General features: G+C 41.0%; 1 protein-coding gene across 2 annotated transcripts in view; it reads right to left on the reverse strand.

Annotated features, from left to right (window-relative positions):
• Nucleotides 1–12,491, reverse strand: part of tesk2 (testis associated actin remodelling kinase 2) — a 42,193-nt gene that overhangs the window by 19,413 nt on the left and 10,289 nt on the right. For both annotated transcript variants that reach the window (XR_014596141.1, XM_083992128.1), the window contains exons 4-5: nucleotides 8,088–8,209; nucleotides 5,133–5,181 (exon numbers count right to left, since the gene is read on the reverse strand). Coding sequence is in view for 1 of the 2 variants with exons in the window: in XM_083992128.1 (XP_083848254.1) it covers nucleotides 5,133–5,181; nucleotides 8,088–8,209 (171 nt within the window). In the remaining variant the exon portion in view is untranslated. The remainder of the gene's footprint in view (nucleotides 1–5,132; nucleotides 5,182–8,087; nucleotides 8,210–12,491) is intronic.

Raw genomic sequence — 12,491 nt, forward strand, 5'->3', positions numbered from 1 at the left:
GCCGCTAATCCCACGTCACGTATCGCGGACAACACTGTGGTTAACTAGAGAGAGAGAGCTGAGATGGGATAAAGAGATGGTCTGGTTTAGCTGTGTGGTTATTGGTACAAGCACAGAATTAGGACAAAGGGGGTGGATGGTGGTGACGGGAGGAGGAGGAGGTCTCTACGTCTTCACGCAACTGAATATACTGAGCTTCGACAGATTAATTCTAATTTTTCATCTTTAATCTTGAATTATTGCGACATAGAAGAGGCTTAAAAAAAAAATGATGAAACCCGACTAAGACAGTTCAGGTCACTGAGCTGCGTTCCTACAATCGATTTCATAATTCAACCCAAACAGTGAAGGATTTCTCTGTAGACCACTTGAACATCAAGCTGCTGTGTGGGCTCAGCTTCCACAAAAGGACGAAGAGTTACAACATCAAAGGAGGCTGACTATCGGAAATAAAAAATAAAAAATGAAGTATGAAAAAACAAGTACATAATTGGTTCACTCTGGATGAGATCCCAGGAAATTTGATAGAGAAAATCTGCTTTGCCTCACAGATGCAAAAAAGGCTCAGCTCCTAATAAGGAAGCTTAAGTTGTTGTCAGCATGAAACATAACGTTTCTACATTTGAGGGATCCTTAAAGAGACTGCTCCAATAAAAAATGTCTGTAATGGCCATGCAATCTACACTCTGCAAGTCTGCATTATTTAATCCTATTCTAGTTTGTTCTGCTTAAATTAATAAAACATGCATTTAATTTCCACACCAATTACTGATCTCAGAAGCTGTTTTCATGCCAATCTCAAATCCTAATCAGAGACAACAGTCCGCTCCAGCTCAGAGGGATATTATCACATATTGGTTAATTACAGTTATTGCAGAATAATACAACAGTGTGAGTAAGAAAGAAATGTTTAAAGGGGAGCTATGTAAGTCTGGCCGCTTTTCTGCTGTTTTGCTAACCCTCCTCCTGGCCATGTGCATTTGTTTACAATGGTGCAGGCAAGAAATCAATCAATAGAGCGGTGGATAATGTTAGTTATCATATACGATGATACGACATGAATATCTGTGTAGTCTAATCATAGACAAGAGGTGACAGGTTACAGGGCTTGTTTTTGCATTTAAATTCCTACCAATTCAATGTTACGTTAGGTAAATGGACCAGTACCTGTGCATTTACCTTTACTTATGCGCACATCTGCCGATACGGTTTGACATAATCTTTTTTGGAAAGTGACGGTATTTAGGAATCTTTATGATTAATTAATTGTGGCATTTAATACGATACGATTAATTGTGAAAACAAATAATTATTACATCCCTAGTTACAAGTCATTTATTTCACCATCACAATTACTCCAAAGCTGTTTATTTAAAGTAAAAATGTAGTAGAGTTCCTCTTTAAATACTCTGTGGGGGAATTGTAGCATTAACTCCATCTGTGTACCTGTGCTTATAGTTTATGAGCAAAAGTCAAATGGCCTTGGCCCCCAAAAGGCTGAGCTTCCTGTGGGCTTATACCCTCAAATATTTATTCACACACACACACACACACACACACACACACACACACATGCCCACACACCCCGATTCAACATGTCAGAGGATTACAGAATTTGTTCAACAGATTCCTCAGTAGCTACAGAGTTCAACATCTGTTGTCTGCCTGGGGAAAAAAACTCCGCTGGAGACAATTAAAACTCAGACTAATCCCACTTCCTTCCTTTATCATCTCATTTAAGATGTCGATGGAGCTGATTTCAACCTCACACTGACTGAATAATACGCAGCGAGCGACAAGCGACGAGCACCATGCCTGCCTCCCTGGTCTCCCCGAAAATGCAAATCACATGGTTTTAGCGGAGGAGTGCACCTGCTGTGTCAACTTTAAGTAACTGAATGGGAATAAAGTCGCATTCGAAATAAAGCCTCTTACTCAGGCATGGCATTTTCCCCCTGGAATTTGTTTGATCCTATCCATGGAGTTAGTGATATACCGCAGTAATTACTTGACATAGCGCATGTTTGAGCCACGTAATGGCTTTGGCTTGGTTGTGAATAATGAGTGTAGAGCAGTGAGGGGAAATGAAAAACATACGGGAGAGAGAGCGGGTCACAAACTGTAGTGGAAAGTGGTCGGTGTCTGTCGTCCAGGTTTAAAAAAAAAAAAAAAAAAGAAAACTCAGGAAAAGACTCGAACAAAAGAATCTGTGTTTGCTGCCGGGAGCAGCTTCAAACAGCGGTGTAATCCTGCTGCCATCATGGGTCATGACTTACCATTAGCCCAGATTATAATTGCACTCGCATTTCCTATAAGGTGCATTAAATTGAGATTCAACGGAGAGAGCTCTTCAAATCGTTTTCTGCATCTTCAAAGGTTCATTATCGCTGTAACAGATGATGCTGCAGCCAGGCTGTCGGGAAACGTCCCCCAACAAGTTAGTTAGCTGTTGCATCATATCTAACTAGACTCTGCAGAACTAGAGGCTCAGTATATAATTATAATACACCTTATACGTCCTAATACCTTAATTTATTTACACTGAGATGCTTTTGGATAGATCACCTTTTGCTATAATCCCTATAGGTTCATAACCTTTAATTATCGGTGCATGTTGTTTTGAGATCAGCGGGGCAGAGACGTGAGCTGCTGAGTGAACACAGTACAGGTCCCCTGTCCCTCATCAAACTCATCAAATACACAATCCAACAACTCCAAAACGCTCTCATGGAGAAGTTGTGACCTGCACATTCACCACGCTATGAGATAATCATGTAACATTACAAGATGGAGTTGTTTTCTGGGCAAATGTGTAGCTGGAACTACATTCCAGAGTGATTTCAAATTTTGCTTCATGTGTCGTAATATTACATAATTCTACATGAATATCTCATAGCGTAGTGAATGTGCAGGTCACAACTTGTCCACCAGAGCGTTGTGGAGTACCGTTCACCTCCATTGTGTTCACTGAGCAGCTCACGTCTCTGCCCCGCGGATCTCAAAACAACATGCACCAACAATTAAAGGTAATGAACCTACTACTATGACTATAGGGATTATGGCAATAGGCGAATTTGCCAAAATGTTGAACTATCCCTTTAAAATGTGCAACTCTAAACTTACCGTATCTGATGTCAAAAGGAAACGAAACGCTGCTCAGTTTTACAACTCTTTTTAAACTGTGGCTTCAGGTTAATTTAGTATTTAATGTTTAAGGAAGAGATCCGTCATCAACCAGCTTTGTTATTTCTGTGTGTGTGTGTGTGCGTGCGTTGGACTTGGACTTATATACGTGTGTGCGACGGAGTGAGTTTGTCGAGGTGGCTCGAGGCCATGCGGTAACTTTATTCTCCATTTCCTCTGAGCGCGGCCTCATAGTGGGGGTCAGGTAACAAAACAGCATGGGGCTGCTAACAGGGTCAGAGTATTCACTTAGGCCCCGACATGACACAACAGGATCTGTTTACCCCGCAGCAGGAAAACAAGACCAACCGCAGCGTCTCCTCCAATACATGGGTTTGTGTGCGTGTGTATATATAAGTTTCTTAACATGTGTAACTGCAGAAACTTGTGTGTTTGTCTTTGTTTGTCAAGGCTACAATAAGCACATTCACTGTGCAGCGCAACAGTGTAATCAAGCACACGTGTGCGCCTGGAAGGATCCTTAGCGCTGTTCGACAGTGTGGTCTTTCTTCCGAGTGGGATGAATCGTGTGTTTTGTGCTGTCTGTCCACGTCTTACATGTGTTTGACCATCGCATGTGTGTTTGATTACAAGCATGTCGACACAGATGCATCATCAGGCACTGGTGGGACTGTTGGAGTGGATTGTACTGTATCTGTGTGTGTTCATGTTCATGTGCGTGTGTCAAACTTCAAACACTAATGAATAAAACAGAGTTTGTGCGTCAAGCAGCAGAGGAAAGTCAAACTGATTATTTTTATTTAATGGTCCATAAAAGGATGGAAAGGGTTTTTTAATTCCATTCACTATTTTTCCAGAGTTCATCTTCATCTTTTGATATTTCTAATTTGTCTGTCCAGAAGTTCAAAACATAACAACTTTATTACACCAGACGAGGAAAGAAGCTGCAGCCAGTGAATGTGCAGCATTTATGTTTAAAAAGTGACTTAAACAATCAACTAATCGCTGCCAATTACTTTTCTGCCGCTCAACTTGTAAACTAATCAACTGATTGTTTCATTTCCACAAGACATTTTACTTTTTTTAAATAAAATTTTCCACATTTAGACTCCATGCGTTTCAAGTCAAAAATAAAGAGCTATTTAGTGATTTTTTAATTAACTTGGGTCACTTTGCGGTTTTATATTTAGCATGAAAAAGTTTTTATAATGTTTGTATTAGTTATTGGGAAAATCCTGACACAATTTTGATGTCATATTCAAACAATTCCACTTTTCTACTTATATTGTGATTGTAAATAAGCAACAGAATCACCGCATCAACTCTGTTTCACAGTGAATTTTAACTTGACGCCTCTAATTCCTCCTTTAAATCAAGAGAATAAAACCTGACCTTTCAATTAAGGGGCTAACGACTGTAAATCAGCTGCTAATCAAATCAAGCTTTTCCATGATTACAACCACAAATATAAATCTCTTATATCCCTTCCTCTCTCCCTCACACACACAGACACACACACAGGTTAAATATAGGCTCTGTGCAACCTGAACATATTGTTCATTGTCGCTCTGATGGTGTGTGTCCTCACATTAAGCATCTCTGGAGAACTTTATTAGCCGCCGCCACCGCCGCCTGTATTAGATTTTCCTCTCTTACCGAGACGAAGACATACAGTCTAAATGTCACGTATATAGAAGAACATCCAGTTCTTCTTCGGGTGTCCTACAATTACAGACCCGAGTGTTACCGTGTTGTGTTCATGGATGACGTTGACGTGATGTGATGTGATGTTTAACCTGAAAATTATACACAAACACGCACACAGGGGGCTCGCATCTACTTGTAGACACACGAAGAAACTGGAGAGTCCTTAAAGCCTCTATCGCTATCCCACCTTTCATTAGTGGAAAACGCTTTGATCTCACACGTCAGAGGCTTTAATGTGAAATACGTGTCTGTGTGTGTGTGTGTGTGCGTGATCCTCCTACCTCCGTCAGAGCGTGAAGCTGCCCTTCGTGGACACACACTCCCTTGAACCTAGAAAACAGAGGAAGAAGCACATAATGAAGGTGTTGCAGGACGTTTGTTGGTTTGAATGGAGTGAATTAAATCACTTATCCTCCACAATCTAAACAAAGGTGGAGCTTCTCTTCTCCTCTCTTAGTTCAAACACACACATACACACACACACACGACATCTAAAGGGTGGAAACATCTAAACAAAACACCTGCATGGTCTTCTGCATCTCTGCTGTTAGGAAAAAATGTAAAACTCAGACGGGCAAGACCACACAAGTCATGGCTGCAAGACCGTCTGTTAGGAGAAGGGAAATAACAGCTCAGTTGCCTCATCTGCATTCCTCCCATTTCTACCTCCACCTTGCCTTTCATTAACCCGCCTTGATGTCGCCCCGAAGAAAACACATATACATTATATTTGATGGCGTTTAAACAATTATCACGAAACCCAAGAGGCTGGAAAAAAAAGACGCATGCACTCTTTAAAAACCAGAGTGAACCAATGTGTGTGTGTGTGTGTGTGTGGAGCAACATATGAAACAACTTTGCTCACAAGGAGCGTCGAAGGCCTCGTAATTCAGGAGGAGGCAATGAAAAGGTCAACTTTGTGGGTCCTTGTTGGATTTTAGCTAACAATGACCCCCTCAGTGCCGGCTTGTTAACACACAGACAGACACACAATCCACTCGGGCAAAGCTCAACAAAGATGGCATTGTAAAAGATACGCTGCATGTGTGTGTGTGTATGCAAGGAGTACACACACACACACACACACACATGGATATTTATGTCTATGTGCATGTTCATAAACACACACACACACACACACTCTTTCCCACGCAGGAGGTCGGAGCATAAAGTGAATTTAAATGAAAGTGTTTACAACAAAAAGCAGGAGTGAAACTATTCTGGGGCGTCTGGGGAGTCGTGTCAATGAAACTGCCTGGACTGGCAATAAAGTTTTATTTTGTCTTCTAACTTTTCATTTTCCCGTCATAAAACACAAAGCATTTGTTTTTATAGCATCTGTTAGCTCGGTCGAGCAAACACACGCTACTAACACAATAAAAAAAAGTAAAATAAAACCAATTAAAACAGAATAAAAGGATAAAATAAAATACAAATTGACAAAACAAAGTGGAAGTGGGTCAATTAAAGCGAAGGGAGTATTCTTCAAGTGGATAAAAGAGGCTGTTAACTGATTTATACATTAGCAGCAGCCGTTTAAAGGGATAGTGCAACATTTGTTGTTTTCGAGGTAAATTCATGCAAAACCGCATGCAAAACTGTTGGGGGCAGTTTTTCATCAAGCAGTCTCTGCATTTGACTCTAAAACAACTCTGTCTCGTAATGTTCTGTTATTATCTCATAGCGTGGTGAATGTGCAGGTCACAACTTGTCCATGAGAGCGTTTGGAGTTGTTGGATTGTGTATTTGATGAGTTTGATGAGGGAAACCAAGAAATCCCATGAGCCTCCGTAGCGTAGCTCTGAGCAGCTCACGGCTCTGCTCCGAACGAACCTACTGCTACAGTATGACTATAGGGATTATGGCAATGGGCCAATTTGCCAAAATGTTGAACTATCCCTTTAAAGCATATACTATTTTTAGTAAAAATGTAAGTGGTAGGGATTAAACAGTAATAAAACATTCACATCCATCTGATAACACATCAGAGAGAGACTAACAACGTCTTTTCATGTATTAAATGTGCACGTTGATGTTAAATGCCCATATGGAAACTCTGGAAAACTCAATAATAGTCATGGTTTTTGCAGAAAATACAGTAAATACTCTGTTTTGCACCAACAGGTTTGGGTCTTGACTTTGCAGTTTGACCAAAGATCAGACGGCCTGTGCTTTGGGCATCGAGGTGGAAAAGCCAATCAGCTCTCTACGCCTCATCAGGTCTCACCTCCACTTAAAACTGTGATTGGTCAGCTCATAAAACAAAACACACAGTCAGTATTGAGCTGGAAAAAAAAAATCTGTCTGGCCAATTAATGGCGTCTGCTGCAGCTGAAGTCTGAAAAGTGTGAAACAGAGGCAACACTGAAAACTAATAAAAGAAAAACATGTCACCTCAAGGCCACAAAACAGAACCAGGTGTAAGGGGCTCAACACAGTATCACACTTTGTTCGCTTGGTCTTAAAAAAAATTACAGATTATTGCAAATTTCTAAATTAAAATAAAGGAAAAAAACAAACGCCATAGCCTCGTTATATTCCCCTGTGTGATAGAGTGGGTCCTCCTGGCGTTTTCAGCCTCTAGGGCATCTGCTGCAGCTCTAACAGGAGCTGGCAGTTCAGAAAATCCATTGTTAATAGGCTCTGTGTTTGACACAGTTTCGAGCCAACCCCAGAGGAAACAGGTCACAACCACAGACTGATGAGCAAGTGAGACAGAGAGAGAGAGAGAGAGGAGGCAGAGGCCGACCGTACCGAGGCTGAGAACACATTCAATTTATAACCAAAGATGCAAGTGTCACAGGAAATGACTAATAGAACGTGTTACACTATTTATGTGGAAATAATGAGGATTTATCCTTCATGTATTATTAGCAGTTCCTGAGTGACCTAAACTCTTAAGGCTTAAAATAAAGCCTATTGTGAATCTATGAAAGCAAGCTTATTCCAAGTTATTACTGGCATCTTATTGTTGAATGTCTCTTGTAATAATACACCGACACAGAACAGACCTTTTTGGATTTGACCGTTAGACACACTGACAGGAAATCACTTCTGATAATCTACCAGGGCTAAGCACTTTCTACAAAGTAGCTCATGTTACACAGTTAACAACAACAACTAGGTGTTATCACATCGTTATCACATCGCTCACACTGGTTTCTGGTGTTGGTTTAACTTTCAGAAATGAAAAATGAGCTTTATTGAGTTGATCGATAATTTATTCAGCTGCCCACCTGAGTATGTTTGGATGTGAAAGCCGGTTCATTAGTTGGACCTCTCTCAGCATGTTGGCTCTGTTGCTGCTGAGCTTGTTCATCTTCAGGGCCATAACTTGGTCTGAGGCTCGATGACGTACCTGCAAGACAAATCAAACGGCGCCATGACTCAACTAACAAACAATGGTTAAATCACATTGTGTGTGAGCTGTACTTTCTGTAACCTTTTGTTCAGACGGCCGACAATTCAAACACTTCTATTATTAGTGGTATTTTCAGCCTGGGTTAATGGAAACCACTTGAGCAGCTTGAAAACACTGCTCTTTGATTAAATATCTGTCTCTTACAGCTTTTAACGGAGTTTGCATAAAAAGGACGGCGGCACATAAAAGAGAAGTGAAATGAGGTCAGTCGCTGCTGACCAGCCGTGACAGAGCGAATGTGTCAGTCCAGAACTAAACAATCAATTTTGTATTATGGTGCATTGGGATTTTTTTGTTTCTAACTCACTGTTTGATAATGGAGCCATCACCATCCATCCTATCTATCTATCTATCTATCTATCTATCTATCTATCTATCTATCTATCTATCTATCTATCTATCTATCTATCTATCTATCTATCTATCTATCTATCTATCTATCTATCTATCTATCTATCTATCTATCCATCCATCATCCATCTATCCATCTATCCATTCATATCATAACGTTTCTGTTACGTACAACTTGTGCTGGAAGATGATCTTGTTCTTCAGGAGAATAATAATGTTGTTTTGTTTTATCATCATTGCCTTATTACTGTAATTTAAAGTGTCGACCGGTTCTCTGAACAGCTGATAATGAGTTTCATGATGAAAAACTTGATGACACAACTGAGAGAAACTGTCATATACATATAAGAAAAGTGTCTCACAGTGGTAATATGTAAAGGAGTAATGGATTTTTTCCATATACCGTAACTACAATACTGCTGCTAACACACTCTCTTACATTATTTCAGACAGGGACTAAGCCGTGTTACGAGTTCATGAGTGAAGTAATTCACACACTGACTCACAGTTCATCACCAGAAATAACTGCAGCTCATTTGATTAAGTGAAAACCCCCTTTAAAAAAGCACTTAGCACATTTAATCTCTGTGTTGAAACAGTGATACAATGCAGTATTTTTTTTACTATTAAAAACCCAGGAGCCCGTGTGCATCATTATTATTATCACTTATGAGCTGCTGGACATCTGAATTATTTCTCCTCTCTCTCTTCTCCTCTCTTTCCTTCTCTTTGCCACCCAGTAACCTCACTATACTTTAAAAGCAGAGCGGTGGTGACCTCAGATCTTCACACCACAGGTTTCAGTGATTCCTCCATCGCACGGTAAATTAACTACCCAGAACTGAACTTCTTCTGAATGCGCTCATGTAGGGTGCAAATAGGAAATATCAACTAGAAAAACCACAGTGAGCAACACGCCAGATGACTGAGCTGCTGCAAACTGATCCACCGTGTCTGTCTACCGACCTACACCTACTTATTCACTTCCTGACAGCAGAGACATGTTTAGATCACAAAGCAGCTTTTAAACCAGCAGTTTGACAAGACTAATTTGATACTCCTGTGTGTGTGTGTGTGTGTGTGTGTGTGTATATATATATATATATGGTAGGTAGGCAGCCTCCACAGCAATGAGCCTATTCAAACATTATCAACAGCTCAAGATAAAGACCGGAGCGTCATACATGCAAAAACACGTACTGTCACATTAGGACGAGAGCTACGGTCTCATTTAAAACCACATTAAAGGATGTTACATGACTGCAAATGTCCACTGCTGGTAGGATATATGATTAGATGCCGAAAAACTGCCCCCAACGGAAACGCGCATCAGCGGTTTTGCATGAATTTTCCTCTAAAACAACTCTGTCTGGTAACGTTGTGTTATTATCTCATAGCGTGGTGAATGTGCAGGTCACAACTTGTCCACCAGAGCGTTTTGGAGTTGTTGGATTGTGTATTTGATGAGTTTGATGAGGGAAACCAAGAAATCCCATGAGCCTCCGTGGTGTAGCTCTGAGCAGCTCACGGCTCTGCTCCACCGTTCTAAAAATAGCTTGCACTGACAATTAAAGGTAACGAACCTACTGCTATGACTATAGGGATTATGGCAATGGGCCAATTTGCCAAAATGTTGAACTATCCCTTTAATTTAGGGACCACTGTGCTCATTGTAAAAAAAAAAATTAGTCTGGAGTCCTGGATACAATTCATTATATTCCATTAGACAGAAAATTATGGGTCATATTTTTAGCTTTCTGAGATAAACAGCAAATTCAGAATCGGAAAATCGTGGTAATTTCTATCAATGGTAATATGACACCAAAGGGACTGTCTGTCTGTCTGTCAACCATATAACTGGCTATAACAGTGTAACAGCTTTATGTATCTCTTCTTGACCATCGTCCATCAGTGACACAGTGTCGCTTACAGCAGGGAGGAGAAGTGACAGATGGAGCAAATATCCATATGGAGCGTGTATTTTACAATGAGAGTCGTCGTCGGAGGAGGAGGAGGAGGAACTGTACACTGCAGTGGAAAAAAATCATAAAGGATCTCATCATCATCATCATCATCATCACAGAGTCTGTTTCAGTTTAGGGGAGCTCTCCTTCTCCGTGTCTCTGGGCCCATCTCATACAAACAGACACAAGAATCTCTGTGTTCAAGTTCAAAGAGAAATAGGGGGGGGGCTGGCTGCAAAGAGCCGACAGTCTCCACCACAGGACGGCAGAAACAACAGATGGCCACTCCTGTGAAGGCCTCCTCCTCCACCTCCTCCTCCTCCTCCTCCTCGTCCTCCCCCCACATCCGTATATCCTCCTCCAACCAACCAACCAACCAACCCCCCTCTTTCTTCACTCTTCACATCCCCCCATCTGAACTTAACCCTGATCCCCCTCTTTCTCCTCCTCCGTCATCCCCCAATCCTCCTCTTCCCCACGAGTAGTAGCAGAAGTAGCAGTAGGAATGTCACGATTATAGATTTTCTTTGTATGGTTACTGTCAGAGAAATAATCACGGTATTACGATTATTATGCATTAATTAATTTCACAACATATGAATGTGTAAAATCAAATACAGTCAAAATATAATTACATTACTAATTATTTACACTAAATATTTTATGTATCTAGTATTAATATATAACCAATTATTAATCATCCAGGGGAAGTGTTTTAAGTATTCAAATCATCAATTGTCATCTATACCAAATGTTTAAGTTTATTTTAATTGTTTGTTTGTTTTTTATCACAAATGAGACGCTAACATTTAAATTCCTACCAACTGTAAGTTACGTTAGGTAAATGGACCAGTATTTCTTACATTTACCTTTACTTTGGTGCACATCTGCCTCTGTGTTTCCAACATAATCTTTTTTGGAAAGTGATGGTATTTAGGAATCTCTACGATGAATTAATTGTGTAATCGTGACATCCCTAAGTAGGCGCTCTATCTTTTCCTCTCCCATCTCACCCTCTGCTGCTGCTGCTGCTGCTGCTGTCGCCCCCACCTTTCCCATCTCTGGAGAACATACCCCCAGTGTCCTCCTCGCTCTCCCCCCGCCCCTCCTCCCTCCTTAACCCCAACTCTATATAAAACACTACATCGCCCTCTTCTCCTAAACAAAAAAAAAAAAGAAAACACCTCTACAGCTCTCGTCTGCCCCCCTCCCCTCAACAGCCTTCACTCAACCCCATTTTTCATCCCTTTCAACAGACCTCTCCACCATCACAAGCTCTTTCCTTCTCCTCCTCCTCCTCCTCCTCCTCCTCCTCCATCACCATTAATGCCGCTGCAGCCGCCGCCTTTTCATTTCATTCACCCCGACTGAGCCTTTCATCAACTCGCTACCGTTTCCTCCACTTCTTCATTTCCACTCTTCTTCTTGTTCTCTCTCTAAACATGAACTCCTTTTCTTTTTTTTGTTTTCACTGAGGGGAAAAATAATTAGCGAACAGAGATTCCCCAAGAGGCCGAGGTGATACCTGCCACCACAGAGCTGTTGTGATTAAAGAGGAACTACGGTATGCAGGATGTCTTACCTTAACTATGCTTCATTTTTGCCTTAATTTAACAGCTTTGGAGTAACTGTGATGGTTAAATCAATGACTTGTAACTAGTTCCAGGGAGAATGGAGGCTCTCTGCCTTCCACCTAGCGTCTCTTGGCTGAAAACCAACCTTGTAAGATCAGAGCCTCCGACCAAGTGTCCCAGCCCTTGTTGTGGCGGCACCGCATCACTAACGTGCCCCATAACCCGTAATCTCTTGTTTATCTATAAAACTACAGACAGATAAAACTACACAAATGCACATGGCCGAGAGAAAAGTGACCGGACTTACATTGTTCCCCTTTAAAGAGGAAC

Source organism: Trachurus trachurus, assembly GCF_905171665.1.
Source record: "Trachurus trachurus genome assembly, chromosome: 17".
Lineage (NCBI taxonomy): Eukaryota > Metazoa > Chordata > Actinopteri > Carangiformes > Carangidae > Trachurus > Trachurus trachurus.